The sequence below is a fragment of the Pseudonaja textilis genome, chromosome 1, assembly GCF_049901715.1.
Source record: "Pseudonaja textilis isolate UNSWEBS1 chromosome 1, rPseTex1.2, whole genome shotgun sequence".
NCBI lineage: Eukaryota > Metazoa > Chordata > Lepidosauria > Squamata > Elapidae > Pseudonaja > Pseudonaja textilis.
In genome coordinates this window covers 5562244-5576508 of record NC_141990.1, presented here as the reverse complement: position 1 = coordinate 5576508, position 14265 = coordinate 5562244, and the positions used below count along the sequence as shown (strand labels likewise).

At 42.7% G+C, this 14265-nt stretch overlaps 1 protein-coding gene across 1 annotated transcript in view; it reads right to left on the bottom strand.

Moving 5' to 3' along the window:
* PPM1D (protein phosphatase, Mg2+/Mn2+ dependent 1D) overlaps positions 1–13667 on the bottom strand; it is a 46730-nt gene extending 33063 nt beyond the window's left edge. The window contains exon 1 of the mRNA XM_026710226.2: positions 12751–13667. Coding sequence (XP_026566011.2) covers positions 12751–13180 — 430 coding nt within the window. The 5' untranslated portion in view covers positions 13181–13667. The remainder of the gene's footprint in view (positions 1–12750) is intronic.
* Positions 13668–14265: the final 598 nt, after the last annotated feature.

Sequence of the window (14265 nt, the reverse complement as noted above, 5' to 3'; positions counted from 1 at the left end):
GGCCAAGTTTGCTATGGTAGTAAAGAGAAGAAAGAAATCATTCGAGACTTCTATGGGAAATTATATATGCAAAAGAATATTGATGAAGAGAGAGCTAAGCAGTATTTACAAAATGCTAATTTACCTCAGGTACCTAAAGAGACTGAAAAAATGTTAGAAAGCAACATAGCGATGATGGAGTTGACTGAAGCACTCAAGAAGCAAAATAGTGGAAAGGCCCCAGGCCCAGATGGACTTCCGGCAGAATTTTATAAAACATTACAAGAATCGTTGAATCTTCCATTGCTAGAAGTTATAAATGAAGTTATGTCAAAAAAGAAGATACCTAAATCATGGTCAGAAGCCTATATTATACTTATTCCTAAAGAGGATGCCGACCCATTACAAATTAAGAACTATAGACCTATTTCTTTACTAAATGCAGATTACAAAATCTTTGCTTCAATATTGGCAAAAAGACTCAAAAAATATTTAAATAATTTTATCCATCCCGATCAAAATGGATTTCTGCCAAAGAGACAAATTAAAGATAACATGAGAGTAATTTTGGACACCTTGGAATACTACGAGGCACATCCTGAAAAACAAATGGCTCTGATATTTCTAGATGCACAGAAGGCATTTGACAACGTGAATTGGCGATTCATGTTATTACTGTTGGAACAGATGGGTTTTGCTAGAAAATTCATCCAAGCAATAGAAGCTATATACTATAAGGAAAAGGCAAAGGTAATGATAGAGGGAGAGCTGACAGACTCTATTAATATAAGAAAAGGAACAAGACAAGGGTGCCTACTATCACCTTTGTTTTTTGTGTTAACCTTGGAAATGTTAAACAGAAATATTAGAGATGAAAAGAATATAAAAGGAATGAAAATCAAAAAGGAAGAATTTAAGCTGCAAGCATTTGCGGATGATCTGGTATTCATCTTAGAAGACCCTTTAGAAACAGCATCAAAATTGATAGAAAAGATAGAGACATATGGAAAGGTGGCTGGTTTGAACATAAATAAAGATAAGACAAAGATTTTGACAAAGAATATGCTATTAAGACAAAAGGAAGAACTGGCAGACTTATTGAAAATTCAAGTCACGAATAAGATCAAGTATCTGGGGATATATTTGACAGCAAGATGTAGCACATTAAAAGAGAATAATTATATTAAACTTAAACAGCAGATAGCACTAGATTTGGCGAAATGGGAAAACTTACAACTCTCACTAATAGGGAGAATCTCATCAATCAGGATGAATATATTACCCAGAATTTTATATCTGTTTCAAACAATTCCAATTAGGCTTGGAAAAGATCATTTTGAAGATTTAAATAAAATTGTGTTGAAATATATATGGCAAGGTAAGAAAGTGAGAATAAAGTTAAAACTTTTGCAGGATGCTAGAATTAGAGGAGGATTTGGTTTGCCTAATTGGGAATTGTACTACCAAGCTACAAAACTGATGTGGGTTAAGGAATGGATAACATTAAGAAATGCTAGATTGTTGACATTTAGAAGGACATGATCTGTTGTTGGGGTGGCATGCTTTTTTATGGTACAAAGGAACTAAAACACAGGGGTATTTTAGAAGACATTATATATGGGAGTCTCTGTGGTTAAACTGGGAGAAGGTTAAAAGACAATGTTATTTGAAAATTCCAGTCTGGTTATCGACTATTGAAGCATTTTCGCATCCTATAATATACAAAAAGGAACAAACAGTCTGATATGGTGAAATACTGAATGAAAAGGGTGAACTTAAATCTATGCAAAAATTAGAGGAACAAGGTATGAAGATGAATTGGTTTTCATATGCGCAAATGCATTCAAGGTATGATAAAGATTCTAAAACAGAAGGTTTCTATGATAAACTGACTGACTTAGATAAGATTTTGACAGGTACTGATGAAAAGGTGATTTAAAAATTGTATGGATATTTATTAGAAATTAAACTAGAAGAACAACAAGTTAAAGAAATTATGATTGCTTGGGGAAAGAATTTCGGATATGGGATTGATTTAGAGAAATGGCAAAAATTGTGGTCTCAAAATTATAAAATGACAATGTCAACAGCATATAAAGAAAATTTGTATAAGATGTTTTACAAGTGGCACTTTCCCCCGACAAGAATAGCAAGAATGTTCAAGAATAAATCCGAAAAATGTTGGAAATGTCATCAGACACCTGGATCATTTTACCATATGTGGTAGACTTGTGCGCACACCAAAAAATGCTGGACTAAAATCCACATGTGGTTGGAAAAAATGACAAAAAAGCATATAGATTTGAAACCAGAAATATTTTTATTGGGAATTTTACCTGAAATACATAGTAAAGACTTGAAATACTTGATTGTAAATGTATTAACAGCGGCTAGGATTGTATTTGCCAAAAACTGGAAAAATGAGAAGATACCATCACAGGAGGAAATCATTAAGAAAATATTGGAATGTGCTGAAATGAGTAGATTGACATTTGAAATTAGAGAACAAGAGGATAAACAATTTTATAAAATTTGGGATCTTTTCTATCAATGGTTGGACAATAAAATATAGTAATGAAATATGTAGACTTTTAGAAAATAATAAATATATAAAGATGTACTTTTTTATTATAACTACAAAATGATTTTAGGATAGATTTGGGGTGATAATATGAACTGTTATACAATAAATTAAGTAAATTATGGTTATCTTGTAAAACATGAATGAATAAAAGTATACTCAAATGATTAATAATGATACTAAGGGATTTAGTTTTTGATTGACAATATGAGATTATATGTAATGTAATTGTAATTGAAGACTACGAAATGGAAGCACAAAACAATTTGTAAACCAACTGGCACACTGTATGTACACCTATGGAAGATAGCTTGGTGTTTTTATGTTTTGTTTGTTTATGTTTGTTTTTAAAAACCAATAAAATTTACTTTTTTTAAAAAAAAGGCAGAATAACAGTTAACAGATAATCAGAGTTGGAAGGGACCTTGTAGGTCATCTAGTCCGACCCCCTGCCCAAGCAGGAGACCCTACTACACCATTTCTGACAGATGGCAGTCCAATCTCTTCTTGAAGGTCTCAAGGGAAGAGTTGGAAGGGACGTTGGAGGTCTTCTAAGCAAACCCTATACCAGGGATCCCCAAACTTGGCAACTTAAAGACTTGTGGACTTCAACTCCCAGAATTCCTCAGCCAGCAAAGAATTCTGGGAGTTGAAGTCCACAAGTCTTAAAAGTTGCCAAGTTTGGAGACCTCTGCCCTATACCATTCCGGACCAGGGAGGGAGAGGGGATGGGGTGGGGGAGGGGAGAGATTGAGATTGGCTAAGCAAGACCATTATGACATTTTATGATCTTCCTTGCCACAGTTGTTAAGTGAATCACGGCAGTTGTTAAGTTAGTAACACAGTTGTTAAGCAAATCTGGCTTTCCCATTGATTTTGCTTGTCAAAAGGTCGCAAAAGGGGATCATTTGACCCCAGGACACTGCATCTGCCATAATTATGAGCCAATGGCCAAGCCTATAATTCTTTATCATGTGACCATGGGGGGGTGCCGCAATGGTCATAAGTGTAAAGAATGGTCATAAGTCTCTTTTTTCAGTGCCATTGGTGACTTTGAACGGTCAGTAAATGAACTATTGTAGGTCAAGAACTAACTGTACTTGAATTCTCACAACTCCCAAGAGCAATTCTAAAAGTAGGGTATGGTGGAAAATTTACTTGTTCTGATAAAACAGAGGAAGGAAGGAAAGAAGGAAGGAAGAAAGGAAGGAAGGAAGGAAGGGAAAGAGAGAGAGGAAGGAGGAGGAAGGGAGAGAGGAGAGGGAGGAAGGAAGGAAGGGGGAGGGAGGAAGGGGAAGAGAGAGGGAGGAGGGAAGGAAGGGAGAGAGGGACAGAGGGAGGTAAGGAGGAAGGAAGGAGGAAGAAAGGGAGGAGGAAGGGAGGAGGAGGGGGGAAGGGAGGGAGGAAGGAAGGGAAGGAAGAGTGGGAGGGAGGGAGGAAGAGAGAGGGAAGGAAGGAGGAAGGAAGGAAGGAAGGAAGGAAGGAAGGAAGGAAGGAAGGAAGGAAGGAAGGAAGGGAGGGAGGACGGAGGAAGGGAGGTAAGGAGGAAGGAAGGAAGGAAGGAAGGAAAGGCAGGATAGAAGGAATGAAAGGAAGGGAGGGGAAGGAAGGAAGGAAGGAAATATAAAAGGATGTAATATAAATGAAACTTGAGAAAGCTGAAATCCACCCCCACGCCCCTTTCTTTCCCTATCAAAAGCTTACGTTTTGTTATTGGCATCTGGGCCCCTCTCTCTTTCTCTCTCTCTCTCCACTCCAGCTCTCCGCTACTAATTCATTCCAGATTTCTTTTCAGCTGAGGGCATCTGCAGCCAATTTTTTTGTAGGACACACTTTTCTACAAAAGCATAACCAGGAAGCCAGAGGGGCCAAAAGGAAAGATAGAATTACACGTATGAGCTCAACTTGGGACAACCGTACATAACAAGGAGGCCCTTTAAAATCAACGGGGACACAATTCTGAGCCCACAGATTAAAAAAAACTTGAGTTGTGTGGCTATTATTCTCCCTTTTTTTAAAAAAATCAATGTTAACACAGCAAAATGGGGCTGCTCTGGCCATTGAGCCAAATAAAACGCAAAAATTAAAATTAAAAATCCACAACCGTCCCTCAACCTCTGCATTCACAGTCAATACAGGTAAGTCCACGACTTAACAACCATTCACTCAGGGACGGTTCGAAGTTACAACGGCATTGAAAAAAGTGGCTTATGAGAGTTTTTCACACTTACAACATCCCCGTGGTCACGTGACTAAATCAGGAGACTCGGCAACTGACTCATAGTTATGGCGGCTGCAGTGTCCCGTGGTCACGTGATCCCATCCCCCGTTTGCGACCTTCGGTCACGCAAAGTCGATGGAGAAGCCAGATTCACTTAACAACCATGTGACTCACTTAACAACCGTGGTGATTTGCTTAACAATAGTGGCAAGAAAGATTGTAAAATGGGGGAACTTAACAAATGTCTGGCTCTAGGAACAGAACCCCGGGCTCAATTGTAGTCATATGTCGAGGACTACCGTACCTGTAATGCCAAAGGTGAAATTTTCTGGCTAAATGAATCCTGAGACCATTGTCGATTTAATTTCATTGGGCAGGAGCTATAAAGTAAGCCCAAACCATTTCCCACTGTATTAAATAAAAATAAGAAAGAAGCAAAGAAGTATTGGAGGAGGATAAAGAAACGGCTCAAGGAGAGAGATTATTAAGCAAAAATAGAATGGAAGCTGGAATTATTTCTATTAGGTATAATAAAGGACAATCTAAATTAAAAAAAAAAAACACAATATATTACACTTCATATACTGACAGCGCCCAGAAGCGTTTTCGCACAACAGTGGAAACAGAAAATAATGGTGATTTTAAAAAGTGCCTGAATGTGCAGAAATGGACAAATTAACGATGGAGTTAAAAGATAAGGAGGAAACGGAATATTATAAGATTTGGGACATACGGTATGAGTCAGTGGTGGTATTCAGCCAGTTCACACCAGATCGTGTGAACCGGTAGCAAAGGTTTAGTGTGGGTCGCCGAATGGGTAGTAAGTTCTGGCTGGCCACGCCCCCCGCGACCCAGTTGTCCTCCCGATGCTCGCTCACTCCGCCTGCCTGACATTCGACCCTTAAGGTATTTCTTTCTTTTTTTTCCCTCCCGACAATCAATGGTTCAACCTCCCTCCTCCATTTATTGTGTTCCTGAGCCTCTGAGGAGCCTTATGGGAGCCAAAACACTCCCCCAGAGCCTCTTCTGAGGCCCAGAAGGCCCCAAAAATGGGTTGGGGGTGGCTGGAAAAAAGCAAAAAAAAAAAAAGAAAAAAGCCACGCCCACCCAGTCACATGGCCACGCCCACCAAGCCACGCCCACAGAACCAGTAGTTAAAATTTTTTGAATCCCACCACAGGTATGAGTAGTTAGAGGAGAAAAGTAAAGAATGTGTATAAAAATACTTAGGAGTTGCAGGAAGTGTATATATAAGGAATTATAAAAAGGTAAATATAATTGTACAAATAGTAGAGAAATATACTAGGAATCGAAAATGAAAATATTATTGTGTAAATAGAAAAGCTGATGTACTGTCAAAAATGGAAATGTGGGGAAAATGTTTCAAAAATGTGCAATAAAGATTAAAAACAATAGATAAGGAATTCTCCTTTTTTTTTCTTTTCTTCAGCGCTTTACAGTCAAAAAAAAAACGTCAAATTTGCTTTTGTTCATTTTTAATGGAAGCTGAGAATTCAAAGCTGGAATCCCCTTTCGGGGGCCTTTCACACTGGGCCGATTTTACTCTTCAGCAAACAGAAGCCAATATATATACAGGTAGTCCTCAACTTACGACCACAACGGCGCCCAGACTTTATGGGGTCAAGTGAGTTTGGCCCCCTTTGGACGACTTTTCTCGCTGCATTTGTTAAGCGCATCATCGCGGTTCGCAAGTTAGTAACACCGTTTGCTAAGGTGAATCCGGTTTTCCTCACCGATTTTTGCTTGTCAGGAAGGTCACCAAATGGGGAATTACGTGATTCCAGGGACACTGAGACCCATCATAAATGTGAACCACTCGTCAGGCCTCTAAATTTTGATCCCGTGGCCATGTGTATTGCCCCTGGTGGAGACTGACCCCGAGGGAGACCAGGAACAGCCGACAGGGAGTGGACGTGTGGCTCCGGAGGTGGTGGAGGAGGCTGGGGAAGGGCAGAGGCCGGCTGAGCGGTCACAGGAGGACCCAGGACCATCCCCTATCCATCCTAGGGCACGCAGGGAGGAGAGGATAAGGGAGAGAGACCAGGAAGAGGGGGCCTTTGATCCGTCTTTTAAAATTACTGGCTGAATATAAAGACAGACAGGCAAACTCTACAAAGGCTTCCATACAAAGTTTCTTTACTGGGTCACAGGGCATCCTCAAATATAACTCACAGTTATGTCGAGATTCATCTAATGTCCAATTCTTTGCATGGATGACTTCATAGTGTACAATTCTAGTGATCTTCGTCCCATAACGATGGAGCAAAGGGTATGACACCAGCACGGTACTGGGGTCCAAGCAACAGTTAAAAAAAAACCTCCCCCAACCCAACCAAGGGTCAATTCAGTGACCAATCAGGATTACAGATGTGACCACATGACATGAACTACATTTCCCATGATGCATTAACTACATTTACCATGAAGCATTCCCTTAAGGGGACAGCTCCCAATTCCTAACTAACTATATGCTGTCTGGACAGCACAACCTTGATCCTCTTCATGGGCTGCAGGTGTGACAACTGAATAAGAGTTTGGACCTGCGTACTGGCGAATACTGGAAACAAAGCGTGTACATATCTCTAGTTTATAGTTCCTCTCTTGAGTTTGGCGTCCTTCCCAGTGTGTGTTATCTGTGGACGTCCTCCAGCCTTTTATCTTGCCTGGTTTGTGTTCCTTTTTTCCTTCTTGTAATTGTGTGGGAGTTTTTTTGTCTTCCATATTTGGAGCTTGGAAGCAAAGTGAAGGAATAAAAGGGGCTTCATCTGTTTTCTTCATCTGACTGTGTTTGTTTTGTAACCCACCCTGGATCATCACACCATAGGGCAGCGGTCACAAGTGTGAAAAACGGTCCCAAATCAGTTTTTCCAGTGCCATTGTAACCTTGAACAGTCACTAAATAAGTCAAGGACTACCTGTACAGATCTCATCAAATTCTTTCAAAAGAGTAGTCCTCGACGTACAATTGTTCACTTAGCAAGTGTTCAAAGTTACGACAACACTGAAAAAAGCGACTTAGGCCCATTTTTTCACCCTTACAACCGTTACAGCATCCCGATGGTCACACGTGATCAAAATTCAGACACTTGGCAAACTGACTCATATTTATGACGGCTGCAGTGTCCCCTGGGGTCACGCGATCCCCTTTTGCAACCTTCTAACAATCAAAGTCAGTGGGGAAGCCGGATTCACTTAACAACGGGGGTTTCTAACTTAAGAACTGGTGTGATTCACTTAACAACCGTGGCAAGAAAAGTCATAAAACAAGGTAAAACTCATTTAACAACTGCCTTGCTTAGCAGCCTAAATATTGGGCTCAAAGTTGAGGACTATCTGTATTTATGACAGTCCCAGGGTGATGTGTTTATCATTTGTATCCTTCCCAGCCGGTGTCCAACGAGCAAAGTCAATGGGGGAAGCCCGATTTGTTTAACCACTGCAAGATTCACTTAACAACTGCAATGTCTCTCTTAACAATAGAATAGAATAGAATAGAATAGAATAGAATAGAATAGAATAGAATAGAATAGAATAGAATAGAAAAGAACAGAATATAGAATAGAAAATAGAATATAGAATATAGAATATAGAATAAAGAATAGAATATAGAATAGAATATAGAATAGAATACAGAATATAGAATAGAATAGAATATAGAATAGAATAGATAATAGAATAGTATAGAATAGAATAGAAAAGAACAGAATATAGAACAGAGTATAGAATATAGAACAGACCAGACCAGACCAGACCAGACCACACCAGACTAGAATCTTTATTGGCCGAGTGTGATTGGACACACAAGGAAATTGTCTTTGATGCATAAGCTCTCAATGTACATAAAGGAAAAATAGAATACATTCATCAAGAATCATATGATACAACACTTAGTGATAGTCATCAGTTACTAAATAAGCAATCCATTCATACTAGGAAACAAAATAAAGCAATATAAATTGTAGAGATACAAGCAACACGGTTATAGTCATAAGTGGGAAGAGATGATTAATAGGAAGAATGAGAAGAAGAATAGTAGTACAGTCTTACTAAGTAGTTTGACAGTGTTGTGGGAGTTAGTGGTTTAGCAGAGGGATGGCATTTGGGGGAAAATGGGATAAAACTCATGTAACAACCGCAACAAAAACACTGCAACCAAAAAAACCTCATTTAATGCTTTGCAACAAAAATTTTGGGCTCCATTGTGGCCATAATTAGAAGATTACACACTGTTGAACGCCCAAAGAAGAGGAGAGATTCCCCACTAACCCTGTGTAACCCCTGAGTAAAATAACCCTATGGACCTCAATTGTGTCAATCAAGAGAAAACATTCCTTACACTTCCACACAACCAATTCAGCAAACAAGATCCAGCTATGCACATCCTTAAAAGTGAGAATGTAAGACCTCCTTCCCATATTCCAAGTGTACTCCAAAAATACAGTAGTCCTCGATTAGTGACCATTCAAAGCCACAACAAACACTGAAAAAAGCGACTTACGGCCATTTTTTCATGCTTATGACCATTGCAACATCCCCACGGTCACGTAATCAAAAATTCAGACACTTGGAAACTGACTCATATTAATGACCGCTCCCGGGGTCACGTGATCCCTTTTTACAACCTTCTGACAAGCAAAGTCAATGGGGAAGCCAGATTAACTTAACAACCATGTTGCTGTCTTAACAACTACAGTGATTCACTTAACAACTGTGGCAGGAAAAACCATAAAATGGGGCAAAATTCACTTAACAAATGTTTCATTTTGCAACATAAATTTTGGGCTCAATTGTGGTCATAAGTCGAGGACTACCTGTATTTTGGGACCTGTATGCTTCCTGGTCTGATTCAGAAATTCACTTTAGTGAGTTCAACAGGACTTACTAGTTAGAAAAATATACAGAGTGACTCATCCATTTCCACTGGTCTCAATCTTCACTTGAGTGTGCATAATTTAGGTGGAGGAGTTTTTTTGACATTAAATAAGGGAGTCAACCTTGTTCTTTGAAGAACAGGGTAGCTGGCTTGATACATGACACTAATATCGTGGGAAAAAATATAAAAGCTGGATTCATACATGACACTGATATATTGGAAAAAATTATGTAAGCTAGATTCACACATGACACTGATTGATATATTAGAAACAAATATAAAAGCTGTATTCACACAGTTCACTCTTAAGATATTGGGAAACATTTATAAAAGCTGAATTCACACAACTCTAATTTATCAAAAAAATATAAAGTTTGGATTCACACCTTGCTCTCTTACTATACTGGAAAACGCAAAAGCTGGATTGACATTAATTTATCAAAAAAATAAAATAAAAGCCAGATTCACACATTTTACTCTTAAGATATCGGGAAACACTTATGAAATGCTGGATTCACAGGACACTAATTTATCAACAAAAAAAATATATATATATAAAAGCCAGATTCACACATTTCACTGCTAATATTTGGGGGAAAACTTACAAAAGTTGGATTCGTAGGACACCAATTTATTGAAAATATATAAAAGCTGGATTTACACACACACTAATATATTGGCAAAATGTAAAAGTTGGAGTCACGCATCTCACTCTCATATATCGGAAAATCACTATAAAAGCTGGATTCACACATGACACTAATATATTGCGGAGAAGGGAATACAACATTCTCACAACACACAAACCCCAAACCAATCTCTCTCTCTCTCTCTCTCCTCCTGCCATTCTGGCTTTTTCTGAAATATGAGGTACCCAGCCGTGTACAGAGAAGGGGGCTTGTGTATAATGGTTCTCAGATGTGGGACAAATACAAGATTTTGTGTTACTGCAAAGACATTTGATCACAATCTAAACAGCCAATTATGAATCAAGCAATATAGATATTCCTCAACTTAACAGCCATTTTTTCAGCAACTGTTCGAAGCTACAATGACAATGAAAACAGTTGAGTCAAGACCAGACTTCGAACTTACAACCATCGTAGTATCCACAACACAAACATAATTTGGGGGCTTGGCAACTGGCATGGGTTTATGACGGTTGTCGCATCCCGAAGATGTGATTGGCCTTTGGAAACTTCCCAGCTGGCTTCCAACAAGCAAAATCAATGGGGGGAAGCCAGATTTGCTTAACAACCTGCCGATTCACTTAACAACCGTAGCAATTGGCTGAATAATCAGGGCCAAAAAAAGCTCATAAAATCAGGCATGACTCACTTAACAACCACTTTGCTTAGCAAAGACACTGCAGTTGTTAACTCAAGGACTACCTCTTCCTCTTCCAGTAATCAAACCTGGATTTGGCCCACAACGCGAGGAAGAAACCACAGAATTTGTACTGGAAGGGGGCCCCAAAATTCCATAGCATTTGGATGCCCAACTCATCTTGAGGGTTAAAAGTAGGGGAGAACGCTGGTTCACACAATCCCAGGTCAAACTCTACAACCAACCATGTAAAACACAGCTCTCCCTGACTTTAAGGCAAGGGTCTTCAAACATGGCAACTTTAAGATTGTGGACTTCAACTCCCAGAATCCCTGAACTAACACTGACTGGAGGAGGAACTCTGGGAACTGAAGTCCACAAGTCTTACAGCTGTGAAGTATGAAGGCCCAGCTCCTTCTACACGCAACACACAAGTGAAAACACAAGCTATGCTCCTTTTGTAAACACACACCAGAAGGCCAATTGGGGGAGGGGGGGAATGGACATTAAAAACCAACTTATAATCACAGGACTATTTTATCATCATCATCATCATAGCCCTCTGCCCTACAATATGCATTCTGATTGGTTGTTTGGTTTTTCAGCCCCAAAAGAAATAGGAGAGCTACAAAACCAGGCACTCGATCCTAGTTCTTTGTTTTGTTTTCACATGCACCCACCCAGCTTAGGGCAAACCCCCCCCCCATCTCCTTTGAAGCCCCCACAAAGAGATGCCTCCCCATGGAAAGCCAGCATGATAAAACCCATTCACCCATTCAGTGGGTGAGCCATGGGTGTGTGGAAAAAAAAAAAAGCCCTCCCCACCTGTCTCCCCAAATCCCTGGGAAGGAAGTTTCCTGGGATGGAATCGAAATAAAATAATGTTTGGAGGCTTAAGCAAGGGGCAAGAGAGGCGAGGAGCACTGGGGGAAGGGAGGGAAGGAGAGAGACAGGTGAGAGGGAGGAAATGAAGGAAAGGAGGGAGTGAGGGAGGAAGGGAGGGAAAAGAGGAAGAAAGGAAAAGGGAAGAAGGAAGGGGCTGTGGAAGAAAGGAAGAAAAAGAGAGGGAGGGAGAGGGGAAGAGGGATGGAAGGGAAAGAGGGAGGAAGACTGAACAGAATGATGGAAGGAGAAAGGAAGAAGGTGGATAGAGAGGGAAGGGAAAGGGAAAAAGGAAGGAGGGAGGGAGGAATGGAGGGGAAGAGAGAGAGGGATAGAGGAAGGAAGGGAAGACAGGGAGGAGAGAGAGAGAGGGAGGGAGGAGAAAGGAAGAGAGGGGGAATGAGAGAGAATGAAAGAGAAAATGAAAAGAGAGAGAGAGAGGGGAGAGGAAGGAATGAGAGAGAAAATGAGAGGGAGAAAAGGGAGGGGAGAGAATGAAAGAGAGGGAGAGAGAAAGGGAGAGGGGGGAATGAAAGGAAGGGGGGGATAGAGAGAATGAAAGGGAGAATGAAGGAGAGGGAGAGTGAAAAGGGAGGGGAAATGAAAGAAAGAGGGGAGGGGATAGGGAGAATGAAAGAGAGAAAGAGGGAGAGAAAGGGAGAGGGGGAATGAAAGAAAGCGGAGGGGGGGATAGAGAGAATGAAAGGGAGAATGAAAGGGAGAGGGTGAGAGAGCCAGGTGTGGAGGGGCGAGGAGGGGGAAGAGTAGGAGGAAGGGCGGCCGGCGGGCCTTCTTTCTCCCTGGGCCTCAGCCGCCTTTCCCGGCCGGCTTCTCTTTCCCCGGGGCGGCGGCGGCGGCGGTACTCACGCAGCTTCTTCCACATGGCCCGGTGGCAGGCGAGGAAGCCCTTGCGGAGGGCTGCGCAGACGGCGGCCGGCTCGGCGGAGCGGAAGCCTTTCTGCTTCTTAATGAAGGGCCAGAGGTTCTCCCGGGCGAAGTGAGCCGCTTCCCGGCCGCCGTGCCCGTCGCACACGGCGAAGAAAGCCACCGAAGAGGGCGGCGGAGGCGGCGGCGGCGAGGGAGCCGAGGGCGGCGGCTCCGGCGCCTCGCTTGGCGTCCTGGCCCGGCCGGAGGCGGCGGCGGCGGCGGCGGCTGCCCCTCTCCCGGCCGCCGCGATGCTCTCCTTCTCCTCCTCCGGCTCGGGCTCCAGCACGATCTGGGTCACGTCCTCCATGTATTTCCGGCCTCCCTGGTCGGAGAAGAGGCTCACCGCCAGCGAGCAGCAGAGCCCCTCCATGCGCGGGGGGGAGCCGGCAGCCCCGGCCGGCCGCCGCCGCGGAGGTCACGACGGTGCCCCCCTCCCACCCGACGGATCCTCCGGGCCTCGCTTGGCCCCCTTTGGCCCGACGGCCCTCTTCCCTTTCTCTCCTCCGCCTCGTCCTTTTGGGCTTCCCTCGCTGGCTTCTTTTTTATTGTTTACACGCGCCGGGGAGGCAGAGACGGCAGAGGCGCTGTTCCGACATGGCTTTTTTCTCCTCCTCCTCTACCTTCTCCTCCTCTTCCCCTCTTTCCTCCTCCTCCTCCTGTTTTTCCTCTCTTTCCTCGTCCTCCTCCTCCCCTTCCTCTTCTTTCCTCCTCTTCCTCTTTCCTCTGCCTCCTGTTCTTCTCTTCCTTTTCCTCCTCTCTTTCCTCCTCCTCTTTCCTCCTCCTGTTTTTCCTCTTTCCTCGTCCTCCTCTTCTCCTTCCTCTTTCCTCCTTTTCCTCTTCTTCCGCCTCCTGTTCTTCTCTTCCTTTTCCTCCTCCTTCCTGTTTTTCCTCTTTCCTCCTCTTCCTCTTTCCTCCACCTCCTGTTCTTCTCTTCCTTTTCCTCCTTCTCCTCCTCTCCTTCTTCCTTCCTCCTCCTCCTCCTCTTGCTCTCCTTCTCTTCCTCCTTTCTCTCCTTCTCTTCCTCCTTCTCTTTCCTCCTCCCCCTGTTCTTCCTCTTTTTTCTGCCTCTGCTCTCCTTCCTTCTTCTCTCCTTCCTCCTCTTCTCCTTCCTTCTCCTCCTCCGCCTGGAGCGTTGGAGTGGAAGCGAAAAGGAGGGCGGGGGGAAGTGAAAGCGGCGCGGTATAATCGCCGGTGGAACGCTGGGGAGCCCAACGTTCCAAAAGGAGGGGGGAGGAGGGACCACCCACTCTTTCCCCGGCCCCCGCCTCTCGCTTATCAATCTCGCCTCCCGCTTGGCCCCGCCCCCACCCCACCCCCGCCAATCTTTCAGTCCCTTATTTTATTTGGTCTCGGTGGGAACAGAAAGGAGGGGGGAGGTAGTGTTAAAGGGAAGGGCAGAAGCTAATATTTGGATTAAACAGGGGACTCATTACTTTGACCGGATTTGGGACCCCC